Source organism: Eublepharis macularius, chromosome 1 (assembly GCF_028583425.1).
Source record: "Eublepharis macularius isolate TG4126 chromosome 1, MPM_Emac_v1.0, whole genome shotgun sequence".
In the NCBI taxonomy this organism is placed as follows: Eukaryota; Metazoa; Chordata; class Lepidosauria; order Squamata; family Eublepharidae; genus Eublepharis; species Eublepharis macularius.
In genome coordinates this window covers 165,359,207-165,383,144 of record NC_072790.1, presented here as the reverse complement: position 1 = coordinate 165,383,144, position 23,938 = coordinate 165,359,207, and the positions used below count along the sequence as shown (strand labels likewise).

General features: G+C 42.7%; 1 protein-coding gene across 2 annotated transcripts in view; it reads right to left on the bottom strand.

The window, feature by feature from the left end:
• Nucleotides 1-23,938, bottom strand: part of BIRC6 (baculoviral IAP repeat containing 6) — a 330,219-nt gene that overhangs the window by 246,339 nt on the left and 59,942 nt on the right. For both annotated transcript variants that reach the window (XM_054976787.1, XM_054976793.1), the window contains exons 17-19: nucleotides 14,959-15,089; nucleotides 10,632-10,793; nucleotides 10,417-10,548 (exon numbers count right to left, since the gene is read on the bottom strand). In XM_054976787.1, coding sequence (XP_054832762.1) covers nucleotides 10,417-10,548; nucleotides 10,632-10,793; nucleotides 14,959-15,089 — 425 coding nt within the window. The remainder of the gene's footprint in view (nucleotides 1-10,416; nucleotides 10,549-10,631; nucleotides 10,794-14,958; nucleotides 15,090-23,938) is intronic.

Below are 23,938 nucleotides of genomic sequence, written 5' to 3'. Positions count from 1 at the left end.
ATGAGTTTTATATGATGACAGCAAAAGACATTTTATAACTGGTTTTAGACTTTTCAGCATCACTGGGTTTATGCTCCCTTATTTATTATAAAACAGAGGATTTCTACTTTATACCATTCAGAATGAGTGGGATTGATAGACAGAAAAAAGGGGAGGAAAATAGGGATATTGACCCAAGATTGCTAAAACAAAATGTATATGATTGAATAAAATTAGGATCAACAAATCCCTCCCTCTGGTCATGAAGCACTTAATGGATATTTTTTTAAAAAAATTTTTTAAACTTTATTAACAGTAAGGCATAACAACATCAACTGTAGGAATATATATCATAAAACAATACACAAAACGATTTCCATAATACAACTGGAACATAAGAAGAGGTTTCCAATACATATACCTTAGGTGTCATACTTTAACTAGTCTGCAAGCATACAATAAAAGACATTTGTTGAACTGTATTTCACGGGCAATATAGCATAACTATCCCAGTACCACAATGGCTCCTTGACCATTCACACTTCTGGGTTTATGATCGCTTGAAAGGGCAGCTGAGATGATAAGAACTCATTTTTGGTGAGGTGGTCCAAGAAGGGGAACCACTTGGCAGCAAAGTCAGATGGTTTCAATGGGTTTGTAGAGAGTCGCAATCTGTCAGATATTTTTTCCATTATAAGGTGGTCCCACACCATCCTATACCACATGTGCAAATTTGGGGGGACTGGTGACTTCCATTTAGTTGCAATCGCATTTTTGGCTGCGATCAGGAGTGTGCGAATTAGGTCCCTTCTTTGGCGAGGTATAGTGGAATCAGTCCAGATATCCAGAAAGATTAACTCAGGGCTAGGAGGAATAACGTGGGAAGTGATGATTTTGATCTCGTTGAGAACAAGGCACCAAAATCCTTGTATGGATTGGCATCTCCACCATACGTGAATAAACGTTCCCTGCTCACCGCACCCTTTCCAGCAAAGAGGGGATCTTTTGTGGTCTATTCTAGCCAACTGGTGTGGGGTAAGATACCACCTGTGGAGGATTTTATAATTTTGTAGTTTGGAGTTGATGACCGGGGTGTTTAACAATTTGGAGGACCAGACCCGCTCCCAGTCAGACTGTGAGATATCGACCTCGCAATCTTGTTGCCATTTGCCTTTTAATGTCATATTCTGTTCAGTATGGGAGTTTATCAGCATGTTGTAGATTTTGGACAAGAGTCCTTTGCGGGAGAGAGAGTCGGCTTCAAGAATCCGCTCAAATTCCGTCATAGATTTTGATAAAACTCGCCTCATGTTCAGGCTTCTTACAAAGTAGGTTAACTGAAAGTAGAAGTACCACGGAACCTCTCTACCTATTTTGCGGGCTAGTTCTGTTTTATCCAAGATGCCAGTTTTAGAGGTTATATCTGTCAGCCTTTTGTTCCTAAGGCACTCCCAGGCTGCTGCGCCAGTACCAGTGAGTTGAGGTGGTACCCCGTCATGTGCGGTCATTAGTGAGAGTCGAGAGATTTCAGGTAGCAGTTTGGACCTATGTTTATCCCAGAGCTTCAAAAGGGCCTTGAGGAAGATGTTCCCATTTGGCGTAGGGGGGCGGTGGGCAATATTGGTCCAGAATAATTCACCAATCGTTTGAGTTCGGTGATGTGGGCGCAGCACTTCCATCCAGTCAAGGTGCATGTTATGGTGCAGGATTTGAGCTATGTCCGTCAGTCTAGCTGCCGTATAGTACATACCGATATCAGGGAAATTAAATCCCCCCCTGGAGCGTTTGGCCCTTAGGATCTTAAAAGCTATTCTGGGACGCTTATGATCCCAAAGAAACCTAGTAAGGGATGTTTGCCACTGGGCCAGTAAGTGATGAGGAATATCTATTGGGACCGTTCGGAAAAGAAATATTAGCTGTGGAAGGATGAAGGATTTAACCAAGTTGTATCTTTCGAACCAAGATAATGTTTGCTTGTTCCATTTGAATAAAGTGTCTTTAATTCCTTTCATTATCAACAGGTGATTAAGTCGGAGCAGGTGGTCCGGGTTTTGGGGGATATTTATGCCCAGGGAATGCAAGTGGGACTGAGCCCATTGATATGGGAAGAGCCGTCTGATCTTATCGCTCAAGGGGTCAGGCAAATTAACGGGGAGAAGACTTGACTTATTTTGGTTAACTTTTAGCCCTGAAATCAGTTCAAACTGAGCTAGTTCTTTATGAAGTTGTTTTAGAGAGTCCAGAGGGTGGGAGATAAACAGCAAAATGTCATCTGCGAAGAGGCATAGTTTAAAAGTGGTATTATTAATATGTATACCTTGGATTTGCTCGTTGGACCTTATGGCTTCAGCAAGGGGCTCAATTGCTAAAGCAAAGAGGATGGGAGACAGCGGGCAGCCTTGTCGCGTGCCCCTACAAAGGGTCAGCGTGTGCGAGGAGACACCATTGGTTTTAATAGTTGCCCGGGGACGGTCGTATATGGCCTCAATCACGTGTCGGAAGTCAGGACCAAAATCCATGTGGGACAGAAGCTCTTGCAGGTAAGTGATTTCAAGAGAGTCAAATGCCTTTTCTAAATCTAGAGAAAGGAACAGTAGGTGTTGATCGTAATGTTTGCTATAAGACAATATATTTAAGGCTTTGTAGATGTTCTCTGAGATATCTCTGTTGGGGATAAAGCCAATTTGGTCCCTACAAATATATTCCCCTATAAAGGAGTTCAGCCGTTTCGCCAGAATTGAGGTAAAGATTTTGTAATCCGCGTTTAGAAGCGATATGGGCCGATATGAGCCAGGGTTTGAGAGGTCCTTGCCCTCCTTGGGTATTAATGTAATGTTGGCTTCCGACCACGTCCCGGGTAGGGTTCCTAGTGCAAAAATGTCGTTGCAGGCTGAAAGCAAAGGTTGGTGCACTGCTGCCGCAAATTTCTGATAGAATTCTGCCGGGAAGCCATCCGGCCCCGAGGCTTTATTACGTTTCAGGCCTTTGATGGAGTCAAGAAGCTCGACATTGGTGATAGGGCTGTCCATTATTACTTTGTGGGCCTCCGCCAGTTTTTTAATATTTTTGTGTTTGGACAGATATAGTTTGATTTTCTCCTTGTTTGGCTTGGTCGAAGAGTACAACTTGGCATAAAAATCTCTAAATGCATTTACTATTTCCACAGGTCTAGTGAGCACTTGATTATTGGAGTCTTTGATTAGTCTGATATGTCTATTAATCTTTTTGTCTTTTACCTTCCATGATAGGTATCTCAAGGATTTGGGCGAGTGGTGCCAATATTTTTGTTTTAAGTATAAAAGGTTTTTCTGGATCTGTTGAGTTTCAAGAGCCTCTAGTGCTTTGCGCTCGTGCAGCAGCTGCCTATATACTTTTTTACTGCCATTTCTTTTATGTAGACACTCCAGGTTGTTAATTTTGTCAAGCAAGAGCTGTTTCTGCTGTGTTTTAGTCTTATACAGGGATGCCGAGAGCGCTATCAACCTCCCCCGTAGCACTGCTTTAAGTGCATCCCACACCGTTTGGGATGAAGTTTGTCCTGTTGGGTTTTCATCCAAGTATTGTTTAATGTATTGTTCTATTGTTTTGGTGGTGCTATCATTAAGTAAGAGGTTTTTATTAAAGGTCCAGTATTTTTCTTTAGGATATTCAGAAGCCAGGGATACCCTACAGTTCACCCAGGCGTGATCTGAATATTCTATGTTACCAATCTCAGAGTGGCTCACCCGTTCAGAGAGGTCTGTGGATACAAGAATGTAATCGATTCTCGTGTATACGTTGTGTCGGGAGGAGTAGTAGGTGTAATCCCTAATCAGACTATTTTTCTCCCGCCAGATGTCAGTTAGGTGAAATTGGTTGAGTATCGACAGCAGCTTTGAGTTAGAAGGTGCCGAGCTGAGTTTCCTTTTGGGCTTAGTGGCATTGTGGTTAAATGAGGATTTATCTAATTCACCGTTCACTATATAATTAAGATCCCCACCTACTATCACTGGTCCCTCCTGAAAATCTTGCAGTTTTTGCAGAGTTTCAGTCAAGAAATCTAGTTGGCTTGCGTTAGGGGCGTAAATTGAGGCCATTGTGACCATCTGACCAGTCAGCTGACCTTTGATAAACAAGTATCTCCCTCTGGGGTCCTTTAGACTAGCTTTGTGTACAAATTGAGTATTTTTAGATAGTAATATCGCCACCCCTCGGGCCTTCGAGGATCCCTTCGCATGAAATTGCATTTTAATCCAGGGGGCCTTGAGTTCTTCATCGTGCAATGCATGCAGATGAGTCTCTTGAATTATAGCAACATCAGCCTTGAGTTTTGCCAATTTTGATAAGACCCTTTTCCTTTTTATGAGATTGTTAAGCCCCCTTAAATTTTGGGTGACAATATGTAAACTTGTTTGCGAAGTCATTGCCAATTAAGTAGTTACCCAGTTGGCGAAGTGTGGAGTCGTGCTGGTCAAAGTGGTACTAGTGGAGTGTCAAAAGCAAGCAGGTCGCGCCTGCTGCAGTAACGCGATACAGTGATAAGGTAGGTCAGTGTAGCAAAAGAAGAAAAAACAATTAGAACAATGCGTTGCCAGCAACCAGTATAGGTTACTGTTTTAACAATCAAGTTCCATTAACACGTCAAATATGAAGACAAACTATTATACATTAAGTTCTATTGTGTAATATTATATCCCTGTAGAGAAGCACCCTTCCAATCCTTTAAAGAGAGAAGAATCACAAGATAATTGATGTCCAGCGGGGTATAAAGTGTAAACTTCCAATATGAGACAATCCCCTTCCCCCTCCCCTTCCCCTAATTCAATCAGTACAAGTAAAGTTGATTCGAGAGAAGTAGTGGGTTAATTGATGAGACTTCAACTCCCTGTTCCTGTAGTCATATGCAGAGCTGTGTACCTCTTAATGAATAATCAATTTGATAGGTTATAAACAATTAATTGGAAGTTTGTCAGAGGTTTTTTAAGCAATTAAGTTAATACAGAGATATATATATACAGCGCCTACAATGATAATCAATGAGAAGTGATCACTCAGGTATTAATTATTAGTAGTGCTTCCTATGTTCCCTAACAAGTCAAAAAGTACAAACTGTGAATCAAATTCCTTCAATCAATGGAAGGCAACCCCCCTCCCCCCTCCCTTATTTAATCAGGATAGTTTAAGTTGATTAGAAGTTAATAAAAAAGTAATTGATGAAACCCTAATTTCTTGTCCCTATAGTTATAGGGGAAGCCCTGTAGATTCCTTGTGTGTAATCAATCAACTGGTGTGAAATTAATCAAGGAGAGAAATGCTGGTTTTAACTTATAGGATCTATGCAGTATTGTAATATAAGCATGTAGGGTCCATCATGGTCCTCGAGAAGAGGCAATCACACTGAAATTAATTATTAGTAAGGCTTCCTATTCCCTCCCCCCCCTTCTGCTTGATATGTAATTAATTTAGCTTATATATTCAATGAATTTTGTGGTATGGCTAATCAATATTGGGCATGTGAGGTCAATCAATCAAGGGCAAGCCACCTAGCTTTGCCCTGTATAGTTTTGCCACCCAGGAGTAGTGACAAGCACTATCTACGAAAAGGTATAATAGCAACTCAACGTGCTACACCTTTAAATCGGTACAGCAAGTGAGATCCTTAGCATACCAGAAAACTGCTGTAAGTGCCCCCTCGTCTGGTCGATCCCAATACTACCGAAGGGGCTATTTATTTGATGAGGTAATTAAAGGAGAAGCAAACAAAACTTCACTAATGGAAGTATTAGTTACCCCGTTGCTAGACAGTCTTCAGAAGATCAGAGTAAAAAGAACTTTTCTGAGCTTCGGCTTCAAGCCAAAAGAAAGGACTGCCTGTAAAAAGGAGCTAAATAGAGCAAAAAGCTCCTTATTCAATCCCACCCCGTTACCCTTTAAATGCAAGCGAGTATTATCTGATTCAAACATTCTACTTCAGATACAAAAGAGAACGACATTCAGAAAAAACTTCCCTCTGAGCTAGGTGTCATGGACGGAGACTTTGCTGTTTTTCTGTGGTGATAGAGGCAAGCTGCGTTTCCTTCGTAGTGAGTTCGCCTCGGTTTCCATGGCGCTTTCAATGCCTAGTTCCTGTAGGAAACGAAGACCATCGTCGGGCGTCGAGATGAAGTGAACCTTGCTGTTGACATTAACTCGGAGTGTGGAGTATCGGGTCCAGCTGTAATCAATTTGGGCCGATCTGAAACCTTCCGTTATAGCTTTAAATTGCCGCCTTTTTTCCAGTACTTCAGATGGGAGGTCCGTGAATACATTGATCTTTGCTCCTTTACATGTGAAAAATCGTTTCATTCTGGCCGTTTCAAGGATTTTCTTTCTAATTTTCCAGTCAGCAAATACTGCTACCACATCTCTCGGCCCATTCCTCCTCTCATTATTTTTGGCGCCAATTCTGTATGCCTTAGTAATGATTATGGGTGATCCTTCATGCAGGTGAAGCTCATTCGCCAGCCATTCCGAGAGAAAATTAGTAAGGTTTATATCTGCTGTAAAAGCCTCCTCCAGCCCCCGGAATTTCAAATTGGAGCTCCGCAGCTGCAATTCAATGTCCAGGATTTTATTTTGGACTTTGCTGTTCTCAGATTGGAGGATTCTAACGTCGTCTTTTAAAGCCGCAGTTTGAGTCAGGGCTTGGTCCGTCCTCTGAGCTACAGCATCCATTATCAATTTAAGGTCGTTAATTTGTTTAGAAATTGGCTCCATCATAAGTGATAGCCGATCTACAAAGCTAGTTTCAACTTCTTTCAGCAAGGCTTTCAGGGCAGGATCATAGGATACGGCCGGTAGCTTTCGCGCCTCAGCCGAGCTTCCCGCGGCCGCCATATTGGCCCTCACACCCTCCGTTTCTCCCTCAGCACTCTCCGCCTGAGAACTTGGGAAGTATGTTTGTAAGCTTTTAACTGCTTTGGTATTTTGTTTTTTGAATGTCTGATCTTGCTTACCCTTCATTTCAAGCACAGCAAAACGAAGTAGAACGTGGTTTACTAGGGGTCCGGGGTGGGATCGAGACGGAGCTTTAGCACAGTGCGTCCATCCCGTTCAGAGCCGACGCCACGCCCCCTTAATGGATATTTTTGATACTATTTGAAATCTCCCTTATAGAATAATGCTTTCAAAATTGTCAACTGATGCTTCTACATGTGTAATTCAGCTGAGTGCCCTTTTCAACCACATTCATGAATAAGTTCTAATCTCTCCTTGTGGTGTATATGACCAGAGGGATGGTACAATTCATTACTGGTGAGTTTGGTCAAATTTTTTCATCTCTTTTGACGGTTACAGGCATTAGAGGTTTGATGGAATGGTATGCCCTTACACCTGAGTACCCAGGGTTTTATTGGTTTCTATCTTTCCCGTCCTTAGGATGAGTAATATAATCAGCTTGTCAACCCTTTGGTGGTGCACAGTGTGCCTTTCATATTTTGGAAGTTCCTTATGCGTTTCCCTGGTGGAGAGAGTCCTTTTAATAGCTATAATAAAACATGCCTTCCACCTAGCAGTTTTAGGAAGAGGCACAAAGTTTGGATAAGAACAAGTCCTCATCGTAGCTGTACTTATTATATACACAACGGTTTTCAATATCTGTCTGACTTATTTGATGAGTATACCATCTTTAAGAAAGGAACTGATGAGTCACAGATTCGTTATACCACCTTATTCACACCACATGATAATTTAGCACTGTGTGCCTCTGAAATGTAAAGGACATGGTTTTGTTAAAAATTCACCATGTTAATATCCACCACTTTAAAAATGCAGTTATTGGACCTTATATTTTCTGGAGGTGTTTTATAGAGGGATTTCATCCAGTAAAGGTACATTTGAAAGAAAAACAAGAAACCCAGAATGGACAACAATATTGATGAGAGATGTCCTACACAGATTAAAGTTAATACCTGAACTGTGGTCAATGGCCCTAGATTTTTTGTTGTGTGTGTGTAGAATCTGGCTGATGGCTTTCTTCAGCTTTATGGTAGTATCAAAAGGGCGGGCAGGGGTGCATCCACCCTTCTTGGTTTAACATACCCCACAAGGTGCCATGAGTTTGTCTAAGAGAATATTGACATGTCTGCCTATATTTGGAAGAGGATATATGGATGGCCCCTGCCTTGTGTTCTTTTTGCCCTTTGTATTGACACTACCAAAATGTTGAGATGAGCAAATGTTAGACCTTTTTAAAGTCATAGTTAAAGATTTGAAGATCATCATATTAATGCAGCCTTAGCTGTGACAATTTGTCATTTGAGCAAATTCTTAAATTTGGATAATGGTATTATAAAATTGGTTTGCATTGGACACTGATTATATCAGCCAGGTTGTAGCCAAGCACATCAAGCATATAGTTGTCACTGTATATTCAGACACCATACATGACTGTGTCCTCTATCTGGTAGAAAACTTGAGCAATTCTCTAAAGGATTTGGGTTTTAGTCATCTTTTTTGTTTCCAGGCAGATGTCTCAGATATACTGCCTTGGATGCAGGATGAGCTACACAACCATGTCTAATTATAGTGATAGCATTATTAATTATCAAGACATTATTGGGTTTGTGGAAACCTTGCCCAAAATTTGGAGGGACATTATTACCTGGCCTGACTAAATCTACCTAGTTGGATAGTGCCTGAGTTGCCACAATTGTTGCCTTTACACTACAGGTCTGCCTGCGAGGACACAGACCTGCCAGCTTTAACATGAACAAAAATGTATGGATTGACTTTGGCCTATGGCTTTTTATTCCCTGTGTAGAAACAACTAAGATGTTGGGAAACAGCTTTTTGAAGACTCTATGCTGTTTAAAATTGTAACTAAAGATTCAGCCACAGCACTAGCAACTATATCCTTTGAACGTGCGATAATTTGCTTTGATCATGGCTGCCTGATCTTCCTAGATGGCCATGGGCCTGTCTTAAGGGTCTTGTCATCACAAGGAGAGAGGCCTGTTGATTTTACTTATGGGGTTTTGGTATTTCATCAGTTGTTCACTTATGCTGTGTAGAAAATTACAGAAATGTTTCCAACTGTCTCTGGACATTCCACAGAAGTGTGATAATGACTTTTAAATATTCTATGAGCTTGCATGATGCTCAAAGGGGGGATCTTTTAAGAATCTAAGTGTGAGTTCACTCAAGCAAAAAAGACACACACATGAGAGGCAAATTTGCCTCAGTGGCAGATTCTTTCTTCTTGGCTTCTGTGACTGAACTACAGGTCAGCTCAATCTTAAAGTGAGGCGAGAAAGTTCCTTTTAATTATAAACATTTTTTCTTGTTTTCACTTCACAACAAAGATTTTAACAAATGTGTTTCTTCCCAGAAGAATTTTGAACCCATGACAAAAGTATGACTTCAGCATTAAGGTATTTATATTACAGTGAGATCTGATTGTCCTGTCAATCAGGGTTGCTGGGTGCCATGTATCCTGGGAAATGTAATTTTGAAAAAGTGTTTGTATTAACCTTTTGAGCTTTCATTCTGTAAACAATTAGCGTTAAGGGTATGTACGATTCTCTGATGTGACTGGTCTTTACACATATGACCTTAAAGAGATACGTGTCATGAGCTTATTCTATAAATAATAAACCCATTTTTCTTTTGTAATCACTGTGTTTGGTGTCTTGAAATATATGTGGGTAAGTGGAAATAGGGGAACTTATAAATTGGCAGCAGAGTACTATTAAAAATTCCCCTATCACTAAGCTACTGGGTTCCCTGTCACTAATCACTAGGTTGGACTCAGGTTAATGCTTCCACAGCTGCAAGAATTTTCTCTTGTACAGCATAATTTTACTGCCTCCTCCCTCCTGAAATTCCCTCCAAAGTTCTGTTACTGGGGGAAGAGGGGAAACCCAGGAACAGGATTTTGAGGGGTGGTTCCGGCTGCCACAGAAGGAAGGAAGCATGAGGTAACATCACACTCTATGAGTAGAAGTCCTTGCGCCTGAAGAAATATTAGTCTGGACCCAATTCTGGCAGGTGCTCTAAGCGATATAGGTGATTGCAAGTAATGGTGGCTGAAAGGAGAGGAAGCCAATTTTATATCCTTCCCTTAAGGCAGAGAATCCACCCCTCAATCCTAGAAACCTAAGAGAAAACTCTATTTTCATGTTAGCTAGACAGAAGTGAGACAGATTGATTCATCCTCTGTCCTTACAAAGGATTTGTGGACTATGAGGAGTACCCTCATGGACCCTGGACCACAGTTTGCAAAATGCTGTGCTACAAAGTTTTGTACATAGATGAGTGAACTAGGAGAAGAGGATTTCTCCCTTATAAGCTTACTAAAATATTTAACTATTTTGTAAGATTTCTAGATTCAAGTATGTCAAAGTTAACTGACATACACAATTAAAGGCAATCATGAGAACACAATTAAATGTATACAAAAAGAAATACATCTTTACCAACCTTATGCAAAGAGCCAGAAACCGTGCACATTTGTGTGCTATGCTTCGACCTGCTTCAAAGAAGCAAACACGTACTATATCGGAAAGACACATCCTTGTTTTTGTCAGCAAGCTCTCATTTGCTTCTTTTGAACTGAAAAACAAATTCTGACTTTCAAGTATAACCATTTAGATAAATAACATTCCCTAACAAATGGCAGGACAGAAAGTTTTTACCTGCCAGGTCCATTGGACTGAACTCCTGCCAGCCAACATAAAATATCTAATACAAGACTCTGAGAATGTTCTGTGACAGCTCCATCTTCTGCCTTTTTGCAGAGACTACGAAGAAGTCTTTCATGAAATTCTGCAAACTGTAACATTGCACACCGCTGAACTCTAGGGGGAAAAAAGACACAGAATTAATTGCTGAAAATGCCAGTGCTTAAGAACCCAGCTTTTTAATATTACAACATTCAAGGCCATGGCTAAAAGGGATGAGGATGCACCATTTAAGACTTCTCATCAGCTACTTCGAAAGGTCCCAAAAAACACCCTAGTTTTGGCATAAGAACAGTCTTTTGAAAGGGGCTGATATGTGTGTGCCTGTAAAGATCAGGCCTTGTACCACCTAAGACAGAATGCTAAGTTTGACACTTTGGTTCAGGCCTCTTGTCCTGCAAATTTCTTACTAGGCCTCTTTATTGGAAAATCTCTAGCTCTGTTAATTAACTGCACCTGTGGACTGCTTTCTTTCCATGAGAAAGCGGCCTTGAGAAGGCCGGAGCCTGGTGCTGCGCTTAGCTCTAGCTACACTCCCTAAACTTTCACATGTTGTAATGTCCAATTAAGTAACTGAGCCCTGACTGGTTCCTGTGAGTGGGCAGATGCTCCTAGATTTCAAGAAGCCTCTTCAAAAAGCCAGTTTATCAGTTTCTGCCTTGCAGCCATTGTCAACCACCTGCAATGTGAGAGAGAGCTTCTTAGCTCCATGACACTTCCAGGATGCCTAGAGTAAGCTGGCATGGACGGAATTTGGTAAGATCAACCAACTTTGGAACCAACTCAGAGAATGTTTAGTCAACTAGCCAGTAATATTTTAGTTAGTCAGAACGCAGCTAGAACAGCAGGTCTTATTTGTTTTCAAGACTTGCCTAAATGCTTTGAAGAGCGGTTTTTGCTTTGTATATGCTCCTGTTTTAATAAACTCCAATAATATTTTACCTGCCTGTGTCCAGTATTGCTTGCCAAGGAGGTACACACACTTAAAAGAACCCAGGAAGCTGGGGTGCTTCAAAAACACAACCAGAGCTCTTAAAGGCTCCTAGGGGTCCTGAGTGACTTGCACAGCTGTCAGAGATGGCAGATGTGAGTCTCTGGGTCAATACAGTGCCATTTCCCACTAAATTTCCTTTTGTACTGCTTTCACGTGATCTTAATCTAAAAAAAGCAGTTTTAGCCTCCAGGGAGTAGGGGTGTGCAACTCAGATCTGGGGGAAAAGCTGTATTTTTGCTGATCTGGCTAAAACCAGCTTTCCCAAATCAAATCAGAGAATCCCAGATCTGATCCAGGAACATGGATGCATAACCCCAAATACATCTAGGTTAATTCAGGAAATGTTTCAGCTTCATCCTGACAATGGCACTTCCACTGCAATTGTATTTATTTATTTAGTTCACTTTATAGCCCACCCTCGCGAGCAAACTGAGGGCAGTTTATAACAGTATCAAACATTACATAAATGTAAGTTATAGCATAAAATCACATTAAAACAGCAAACCATAAAAATCAGATAAATACAAACAAGAAAAAGGCACCAACTAACACATCTGAATAAAGCAGCTGCAGAGGAGCTAATCAATAGAAATAGATGGATATATCACAAATCTGGGCAGGCTAGGCGGGGCAAGGGAGGCAAACGAGGACATATCGCCTCAGTCATAGGCTGGTGGAACATCTCCATTTTACAAGCCCTGCAGAACTGTAACAAGTCCTGGAGGGCCTGCCTCTCCATAGGGAGCATGTTCCACCAGGCAGGTGCAGAGCTGAAAAAGCCCTGGCTCTGGCTGAGGCCAGGCGAATGTCCTTTGGGCTGGGGAACACCAGCAGATGGTTATCAAAAGAGTGAAGAGTTCTCCAAGGGACATATTGGGAGAGATGGTCCCATACGTATGTTGTTCCCAGTCTGTTAAGGGCTTTGAAGGTTAAGACCAAAACCTTGAACCTGATCTGGAACTCAGCCAGAAGCCAGTGAAGCTGACACAGCACTGGATGGATATGTGCCCAAAGTGGTGTCTCCATAAGGATACATGCCGCTACATTCTAGATCAGCTGCAATTTCCAGGTCAGGTCCAAGGACAGCCCTGCATTGAGTAAGTTACAGTAATCCAGCCTGGAGGTAACCATTCCATTGATCACTGTAGCTAAGTCACAGAACGAGAGGTAGGGAGCAAGCTGCCTGACCTGACAAAGATAAGAAACAGACCTGGCAACCACCAAGACCTGGGCCTCCATGGAAAGTGTGGCATCCCAAGCTCCTTGCCGTTGGCGAAGGCCTTAACGGCACTCCATCAAGAGGTGAGAGCTGGATTCCCACCCACCCCTGTCCCACAGTCCAGGTACAGGGCTTCCGTCTTCGTAGGATTTAATTTCAGCCAACTCTGTTTCAACCATGTGGCCACGGCAACCAAATCCTTAGCCAGGGCCTCTGGTGTGATGTCGGATCGGTCATCCATCAATAGATATAGCTCGGTGTCATCAGCATACTGGTGACAACCTAGCCCACAACTCTGGACAAACTGAGCAAGGGGGCACATGTAGATGTTAAACAACATTGTGGAGATAATCCTCCCCTGAGGGACGCCACATACCAGTAGGTAAAACAGTGACATCTACTCCCCAAGTGCCACCCTCTGTCCCTAACAGTGGAGAAACAAGACTAACAACTGCAAGGCAGTCCCACATATCCCCACTCTGACGAGGCAGTAGGTCAGAAGATCATAATCGACCGTGTCAAACACTGCAACCGCAGTGCAACAGCAACAGCAGCATTGACCCACCCCACCCCAATCCTTACAGAGGTCAGCTGTAAGGGCAACTAATGTCGTCTCTGTTCCATGGCCAGGGTGGAAGCTGGACTGGAATGGGTCCAGGATAGAGGAGTCCTCCAAGAATGCTCAGCTACCATTCTCTCAATTACCTTACCTGGAAATGGGAGATTCAAAACTGGGCAGTAATTAACAGGATCCAAAAATGGTTTCTTCAAGAGAGGTCTCACCAATGCCTCTTTAAAGATTTCTGGGAGAGTCCCAGAAAACAGGGACAAGTTGATGATATCAACCAGGATAACCCGTATACCATTACCACCTGTTTTCACCAGCCATGTGTCAGATGCTCAGGATCACCTGTCATATTTCTGCAGCTAAAACTGATGCTGTTGGGGGTTGGGAAACAAAGAACAGGAAGTGATTGCTGATTCTTGCTGTAATCTCTCCCTAGCCTGGGAACCTGACCTTGAAATGCCTATGAATCACCTAGCCTGTTTGTAGAGTTGGAAGACTAGTAGAAGGGGCAGGGGGTAGCCACAGGGAAACTTTATCTGCTTTGACCTTTTTTGTAACTGTCCGTTCTAGCAAGGATGGTGTGAGAGCATGTAACTGGCAATACCAATAAAGAACTTTAACTCCTGAAGTGAAGTCTTTTGAGAGTTTCCTAGCATCCTCACAAAGGTGGTCTCTTCAAGAGAGGTCTCACCACTGCCTCTTTAAAGACTCCTGGGAAAGTCTCAGAACACAGGGACAAGTTGATGATATCAACCAGGGGAACCCGTATACAATCACCATCCTGTTTTTTGCCAGCCATGATGGGCACAGGTCCAAGGGGCAAGTGGTGGGCACACAGGATTACAACGTTACTAAAAGAGAAGCCTCTCCCTGTACGTTCCCCAGAGATCGCTTCGATCAGCGAATAAATATTTACTTGTGGTCCCCGGCCCTAAGGAAGCCCGCCTCGCTTCAACCAGGGCCAGGGCCTTTTCAGTCCTGGCCCCAGCCTGGTGGAACGCTCTGTCAATGGAAACCCGGGCCCAGCGGGACATATTATCGTTCCGCCGGGCCTGTAAGACAGAGCTGTTTCGCCAGGCATTCGGTGATTGAAGGTGGCGGTGCCATGTCGGCCTCCCACCTTTGGGGTGGGGGAGGGTTCTCCCCACCACTGCACTTTGTTAATTTGTTTTATTGTTTGTATATTGATTTTAGTTCTTGTTTTTATCGATTTTAACTGTTCACCGCCCAGAGCCCCTGGGGATGGGCGGTATATAAATTGAAATATAAATAAAATAAAGAAGGCTGAAAAGCTTTTTTGCTTACTTAAAAAGAAACTGATTAGGGCTAATAATATTTCAGACACTTTCAATACATTTTCACAGTATCACCACCCCTTGTACAGCATTATCTATTGAAAGCAAGAATTTGAACTATATTTATCCTATTTGCTTTCAGCTATATTTTAAAACTAAGTTCAACTATATATTCATAAAGCAAGATTACAAAGTGATAAACCAACCTTTCCTTTGAAACTGATGTTTTTTTAAATCTTCTAATTGTTACAGAGACTTCTTGAAGCAAATCACATCCTCTGAGGTTATCTGATTTCCGAGATGAATTGCTGGCTTCAGTTTTACTGGATGACTTGTCCTGCAAATTAGAAAAAGAACAAAAAAAATACAAACTCATTTGTTTCAAAAATTGTATCATGTAGTAGGAACATTTAAGATGTTAAGTTACATACACTGGGCTATATCCTACCAGCTTTTCCAGAGGAAAGAAGAGAAGGAGAGGGCCCCTTCTGACCACTGAAGAGGCTATGTTGAGGACTGTGGCACCCATTTGGATAAAGGCCAGACAGGATGGCAACTACAGTGTGGAGAGCAACTGAGATGAGCAGAAATGCTGGTAGGATCCAACCCAGTGTAATGTGGAAAAGCTCATGAAAGGAGCTGGGCAGTAAACAAGATCTGCTCTGCCCCTCTCCTCAGCAGCCTGCTGTGTATCTCCACCACTACCAAAAATACAGAGTAGCACACTGCTAGCAGAGATGGCTATTTCACCTGCAGTTCCCTGTACATGGCATTCACAAGGGTATCTCAACCCTCAGAAATGATTCTGGAGGGAAAAAAGCAGGCTGCTAAGGAAAGGGAAAAATGAAGAAAGATCTGTTCCACCCTCTTTTTCCATAAGATTTTCTACTAGATCCAACACACTGCTATGAAACTGGTGTACAAGGACAAGTCAATCACCAGAAAAAACAAAGTTGCGCTTACCGTAACTACTGTTCATTGACGTCTTCTGTGCAGACACACATGGGACTGCGCCTGCGCAGGCCTGCCAACCGGATTTTTCTTTTCTAGCAAATGTCCACTAGGGGGTGCCCGTCTGCCCAATGCACCTGTGCGGCTTTTCCCGCCCGAGCGACATTGGGCGATGTCGCCCCCTTCACCCTCAGTTTCTCCTTTGCCGCCTAATGCCCTCTCATTATCAGAAAGAACACAGCGGGGTAGGAGGGAGGGTTTGTGTGTCTGCACAGAAGACGTCAATGAACAGTAGTTACGGTAAGCGCAACTCTGTTTTCACTGTCCGTCTTCTGTGCAGCCCCACATGGGAGACTCACAAGCCACTTACCCAAGAGGCGGGCATGTGTTCTCATTGAAAAAGAGACTGAAGCACTGCTTGACCAACAGCAGCCTCTTTCCTTTCCCACAAATCTAAAGCATAATGCTTAGCGAACGTGTCGAAAGACAACCACGTAGCAGCCCTGCAAGGGCACTCCCCTAAGGAAGGCCGCAGAAGAAGCCTGCGCCATAGTGGAATGAGCTTTCACTTCCAAAGGACATGGTAATTTAGCATGTAAGTAGCAAGCCTTAACAGTCTGAGTAACCCAGCGAGAGATTGACTGAGCTGTAGCAGCTTTTCCCTTCCTGGGCCCATAGTAGCAAACGAATAGTTGTTTGGCACATCTAAACTGTGAGGTACGTTGAAGGTAAAATAAAATAGCCCTTCTCACATCCAAGGAATGTAAGGCCCTTTCAGAATTATTAGCAGGGTCAGGAAAAAAGATAGGCAGGACAATGTCTTGTGAGGTATGAAATTGAGTAGAGACTTTGGGTCTAAAACGAAGGTCAGGTCTCAGAACCACTTTATTTTGATGGACCTTCAAAAAGGGAGGATCCGATCTTAGGGCCGTCAACTCGCTAACTCTACGGGCAGAGGTAATAGCGATCAAGAAAACCACCTTACAGAACAGCCATTTTAATTCACAAGTAGCCAGCGGTTCAAAGGGCGATTTCATAAGCCCCGCTAATACTACTTGCAGTGACCACTGAGGAACAACTTCTTTAACTTGTGGAAACATGTTATTTAACCCCTTAAAAAAGGATTTCAAGAGGATGTGGGAGGAAACTGTTTTCCCATCTACCTTAGGGTGGAAGGCCGAAATGGCCGCTAGATAAACCTTAACAGAGGAATTAGAGAGTCCCCCGTCCTTTATGCCACCAGAACACCACCCTATGCCACCAGAACACTCAGCTACTTACGGGACACCACTGACTTCCTCAGGAAAATACAGTCCATTGACAACCTACCAGATGACACCATCCTAGCAACCATGGATGTGGAGGCCTTGTACACCAATATCCCACATGCAGATGGATTGCAAGCCATACGGAATATTATCCCAGACAAAACCACAGCAAACCTCGCCACTGAACTTTGTCACTTCGTACTCACTCACAATTACTTCGAATTTGGTGACAACTTATATCTACAGGTTAATGGCACAGCCATGGGCACACGCATGGCACCACAATATGCTAACATATTCATGGCGGACTTAGAGCAATGCTTCCTCAGCTCCCATCCACTGGAACCACTACTATACTTAAGATTCCTGGATGACATCTTCATCATTTGGACCCATGGGAAGGAAGCCCTTGAGAGATTTCATCAGGACTTCAATAACTTTCACCCTACTATCAACCTAAGCCTGGACCACTCTACACAACAGGTACACTTCCTGGACACCACTGTACAACTACATAATGGACGAATAAATACCACCTTATACCGGAAACCAACAGACCGATACTCATATCTACATGCCTCCAGCTTCCACCCTAAACATACCACTCGGTCTATTGTCTACAGCCAAGCCTTACGTTACAACCGTATCTGCTCCAATGCTCTCGACCGAGACTCACACTTAAGAGATTTACAACAAGCATTTTTGAGACTACAGTACCCACCAAATGAAGTGAAGAAACAAATCAACAGGGCTAGACTAGTACCCAGAAACAGTCTGCTCCAGGACAAACCTAAAGGAACTAACAACAGAACACCACTGGTTGTCACCTATAGCTCCCAGCTCAAACCCATCCAACGTATCATCAGTGAGCTACAACCCATCCTGGAAAATGATACCTCTCTCTCAGAAGTCTTGGGTGGAAGACCTTTCCTTGCCTACAGACAGCCCCGCAATCTTTAACGACTTCTCACTTACAATCATGAATCGGCCAGCAGAGTCACCAGCACAGGTACCAGGCCCTGCAACAGACCCAGATGCCAGCTCTGCCCCTATATCTACCCAGGGAATACAATTACAGGACCCAATGGCATCAACTACACTGTCTCTGGCTCTTACAGCTGCTCATCCTCCAATCTGATATATGCCCTCATGTGCCAACAATGTCCTTCTGCTCTGTACATTGGACAAACCAGCCAACCTCTACGCAAAAGAATAAATGGACACAAATCTGACATTAGAAATGGAAATGTCCAAAAACCAGTGGGAGAACACTTCAATCTACCAGGACATTCCACCAAAGACTTAAAGGTCGCTGTGGTTCAACAGAAACCTTTCAAAAACAAAATCCAAAGGGAGGCTGCTGAATTGGAATTCATATGCAAATTTGACTCTGTCAAGCTGGGACTGAATAGAGACTATGAATGGTTATCACATTATCACAGGTAACAGATTCTCTTTACAGAGGCGTGATCTGGGGGAGCCCAGTGACGCCTGGTGTGGGCTTTCGGGGACCACAGTTCTCTTTGTCAGATGCAGCTGGCAGGGAGAGCTGTGGTTATCGAAGGCTTATACTACATAGTAATTGGATACTTTCACTGCTACAAACTAATACGGCAAACTGAATGCACACCAAAAGGAGATGTTTACATTTCCAAGCAAAGGAATGTTTTGATTGCCTCCACGCTAATTGCATTCTGTCCCCTTGTGATATATGTTCCCTTCTTTCCTCTCTCTCTCTCTTCCCCCCTCCTCTTCTGTATCTGCCCAGTTTTGATCAGGCATCTGACGAAGAGAACTTGATTCTTGAAAGCTTATGCTACAATAAAATTGGTTAGTCTTAAAGGTGCTACTGGACTCTTTTTGATTTTGCTACTACAGACTAACACGGCTAACTCCTCTGGATCCCCGTCCTTTAGAGACAGAAGGAACTCAAACACAGATGACAAATGGCAATCCCAAACATTCACTCCTTTGTCATTAGCCCAGGCTTCAAAACGCTTCCATTTAGCAGAGTATGACCTGTGAGTAGTGTCCCCACGTGCATTCAGCAAAATCTCAGCTACTCTGTCAGACATCCCTTCTGACCCAGAATGTGCCAAGCAGTGAGGTTCAGTTTGGGTAGGTCGTGATACCAAACCCCTTTGTCGGACAGAAGGTCCGGGTTCAGAGTGAACCGATAATATGACCCCTGTGAAAGCTGCATGACATGTTGGAACCAAGCTTGTCTGGGCCAAAAGGGCGCCACTAGAATTATGTGAGGCCCATCCCTCTGAACTTTGCTGACGATTCGAGACAACAGCGGGAACGGAGGGAAGGCATAAAACAGGTGCCCTGTCCAGCGTATCTGAAACGCGTCCCCGAGGGAGTGGCGACCTAGGCCTCCCCTGGAGCAAAATCGTGGGGCCTTCTTGTTGTCCTCCGACGCAAAGAGGTCTATGTCTGGGAACCCCCAGTCCAAAAAGATGGCATTCAGGTAGTTGTCTGCTATGGTCCATTTGTAATTGTCGGACCGCATACGACTCAGTTTGTCTGCGATCACATTTGTGGTGCCAGGAATATGGACCACATGAATGAACACGCCTCTGTCCATGGCCCATTCCCAAATCCGAACGGCCTCGTCGCAGAGGGCCTTGGAAGTAGTGCTCCCTTGCTTGTTCAGATAGAACATCGTGGTGCAATTGTCCGTGAGTACCTGAACGGATTTCTGCTGCAGCGCGTCTGCGAACGCGATAAGGACATAACGGACCGCTCTCAATTCTAGCAGGTTAATGTGATCTTCCCTTTCCTGCTCTGACCAAACCCCATGTGCCCTCAGGGCCCCACATTGGGCTCCCCATCCTATCGTGGAGGCATCAGTCGAGATCGTGATCTTGGTCTGGATGGACCCAAAAGCAATACCACCAAGAAGATTAGTTTCACTAAGCCACCATCGTAAGGCACAAAGAATCCCTCTAGGAATGGAATATCTCTTGTTCTGGGATTCGTGTTCAAAATCATGAACAGAGAGGAACCACAGTTGGAGAGGTCACATATGCAACCGGGCCATAGGGGTAACTGCTGTAGAAGAGGCCATAAGGCCAAGCAGCCTCTGGATAGCAGTCACCGACTGGAACCTACATCTCGAAAAGAGATTCACCAAACTGCCAATCTTTAATGCACGTTCCCTGGGCAGAAAACCTCTATTTACATCACCACCGAGATCCATACCGATAAACAGTATTCTCCTGGATGGGGTAAGATTAGATTTTTTGAGGTTAACCAAGAGCCCTAACCGGGAGCAGGTAAGCATCACCTTATTAATTTGGGCCAGAAGTGCATCAGCAGAGGGTGCTGCCAAAAGCCAATCATCAAGATAGGGATAGATTGTACAACCTTGTTCTCTCAAATATGCAACTACAACAGCCATTCATTTAGAAAAAACTCGGGGGGCTGTTGACAGTCCAAAAGGGAGTACCTGATAATGGTAGGCCTTACTGTTACAAAGGAACCTAAGGTATTTCTTATGATCAGGATGGATGGCAATATGGAAGTATGTGTCCCTGAGATCCAGGACGGCGACCCACATGTCCTCGGGCATTAACTGGAGGACTGTATTTAAGGTAAGCATTCTAAACCATTTAACGAGAACGAATTTATTCAATTATCTCAGGTCTAAAATGGGTCGTACACCTCCATCCTTTTTGTCTACAAGGAACATCCTAGAGTAAAAACCCAAGAGGGGGTCCTGAGGGAGTACCTCCTGCACGGCTCCCTTCTCCAGAAGTGCTACAACCTCAGCCCGCAACTTATCAGAAGAGGATTGTACTGCGTGGTCAGGAAGAGACAACACTGGGTAAACATCAAACTGAATTTTATAACCAACTGTAACAATGTTAAGCACCCAACTATCACTGGTAATCTCTGCCCATGCCGAGGCAAACTGAGCCAATCTGTTTCCAAACACGACAGATTGTTCAAATTCTAGTCAGAACTGTTTAGGTTGAGTTGCTGACTCTTTGGCATCGGGGCCTTGTTGATTGTGACGTGGGCGGTAGCTAGGTCTCCTGCGCTGAAAAGAGCTCGCAGGGGGCTGGAATTGCCTGTAGGAACCATAACGTGGATACGGTTGGTATCTCTGCTGTCGACCACGATAACCCTGCGAGGAATGATACTGGAATCGATTCTCGGTGAATTGCCTGGTTGGGAGAATACCGTAGGAAAGGGCTGTCAGCCGATCTTTACGTTTTTGCGACAGGTATTCATCCGTTCTCGATGAAAATAGAGATTGACCTACAAAAGGTAGATTCTCCACTTTGTTTCGTGTCTTGACATGCAATGCAGTTGTGTGGAGCCACGAGTGTCTGCGAAGCACGATCGAAGATGCCAATGTTCTTGCAGATGTGACAACCATGTCGCGACCAGCATTAATTTGTTGTCGTGACAGTCATAGAGCCTCATCCATTATTACTTTAGCCAATACTTTCTCGTCGGCAGGAAGCTTTTCCATGAAGACCGCCATGTGATTCCACAGGAAATTTTTTTTTTTTTTTTAGAAAAGTTTTTATTGGGTTAGGATCAATTATTTATACATTACAATCAATTTTCCCATTTTCCATTTCTAACCCCCTCCCTTCCCCCCCCTTTTTTGTTGACTTCCAACAGTTTTCCAACCCTTTGTCCCTTTTCCCTTACTCCTTTTAAATTCCTCTATCTAACAAATATATGATCTCCCAATTATTCTAAGCAATACATTCTTAACTATTTTTAATACTCTATACCCAAACTATGAGTCATTATTTCCATATTGGATAAACAATTTATCCCAATTTCCATAATTCCGATTTCAAATATTTCTATAAATCATAAACCATATAGATCATACAATCGTTTAAATCAAACAATTTGACTTATGCTCTATATGTTACTCATTCTTTTAGTTATATATAATTACTTTAATATTTCTGTTTCCCTTCAATAATAATTCTATATAACTATCATCACATAATCAATCAATTTGACTCATATATATCTTCAGATAAACATATTCAGCTTGGTACATTATACCAGTCCTACCAAAAAGAAAATATTATTAGTTAGTCAGTCCTTATAATCAGCCCTTATGGTTAGTTATTTTCTATCAATATTCTGTTTATTAGTCTGTATATATCTGTATATATATCAATCTATTAATCTAACTGCTTAGAAGTTCACGTTTGTCTCTTCTCCCCCCCGGTAAAGTCACCCCCCTCTACATTTTATTGTACTTCAGTAGTTCTCAAACTGCCACAGTTCTCCTCCCACCTCCCATTTCTTCTCCAGATATTGTTTCAGCTTCTCCCAGTCTATGTTAAACTGCCCTGAGTCCAGATTTCTCAGTTTTCTTGTCATCTTGTCCATTTCTGCCATGTACAGCAATTTGTAGATCCAATCTTCGATAGTTGGCACTTCTTGTACTTTCCATTTTTGCGCATACAAAAGTCTAGCTGCTGCTGTCATATAAAATATCAGCGTCCTATGATGAGCTGGAATTCCCTCCATACCCAGGTTTAGTAGCAGGAGTTCTGGGTTCTTATTGATTTGAAATTGTAAAATTTCACTCATTTCTCTTATTATTTCCCCCCAGTACTGCCTCGCTACCTCACACGACCACCACATATGATAGAGGGAACCCTCATGCTTCCTACATTTCCAGCATTTATTAGAAGTATTCAAATTCCCTAGCGCAATCTTCTTTGGTGTCATGTACCAACGATAAATCATTTTGTAAATATTCTCTTTAATGCTAGTACATGTCGTTGTCTTCATTGTAGTCTTCCACAAGTATTCCCATGCCTCCATTGTTATTTCTTTATTAAAATTTATAGCCCATTTCACCATTTGTGTTTTTACTATCTCATCCTCAGTATACCATTTCAACAGTACTTGGTATACCTTAGATATTCTTTTCTTGTCCTCTTTAAAAAGGGTCTGCTCTAGTTCCGAGTTCTCTATTCGTATACCTCCCTTTACAGAGTCCGAATTATATAAGTCTCTGATCTGTCTGTACTGGAACCAGTCATAATAAGGTGATAGTTCCTCCTGCGTCTTCATTCTGAGTTTGGATGCTTCAGTTCTAGTTATTTCTTTATAAGTTAAACATTGTTGCTCATTATCAACAACTCTCGGATCTATCACCTCATATGGAACTACCCACAAAGGAGTTCCTTCTTGTAGGTAAATTCTGTACTTCTTCCAGATTGTATATAAACTTCTCCGTATATAATGGTGCAGGAACATCGAGTTCACCTTTACTTTATCATGCCATAGGTATGCATGCCATCCAAATATTTTTTTATATCCCTCTAGGGCTAGTAATTTCTTGTTCTTTAGCGTCATCCACTCTTTCAGCCACACTAGGCAGATTGCATCATGGTAAAGTCTCAAGTTGGGCAGTTGCATTCCGCCTCTTTCTTTTGCGTCTTGTAAAACTTTCATTTTCACTCGAGGCTTCTTGCCTGCCCACACAAAATCTGATATTTTCCTCTGCCATTTTTCAAATTGTTTAGAGTCTCTGATGATTGGTATTGTCTGTAGCAAAAACATTACTCTTGGTAACACATTCATCTTAACTGCTGCAATCCTACCCAACCATGACAGATTCAGCCTGTTCCATTTAATCAAGTCTCTCTCTATCTGAGTCCATAGTTTCTCATAATTGTTTTTAAATAGATCTATGTTCTTTGCAGTCAGTTCAATTCCCAGATATTTCACCTTACTTGTTACTTCACAGTCCGTTATTTCCATTAATAATTGTTGTTTCTGCTTAGTCATATTTTTGCATAGTATCTTTGACTTCTTTTTATTAATGTAGAAACCTGCCAAGTCTCCAAACTCCTTAATCTTATCTATCACTTTTGGCATGTTCTCCAATGGATCCTCTACAATTAACATTATATCATCCGCAAATGCTCTGACCTTGTATGAATAGTCCTTTATTTTTATTCCTCGA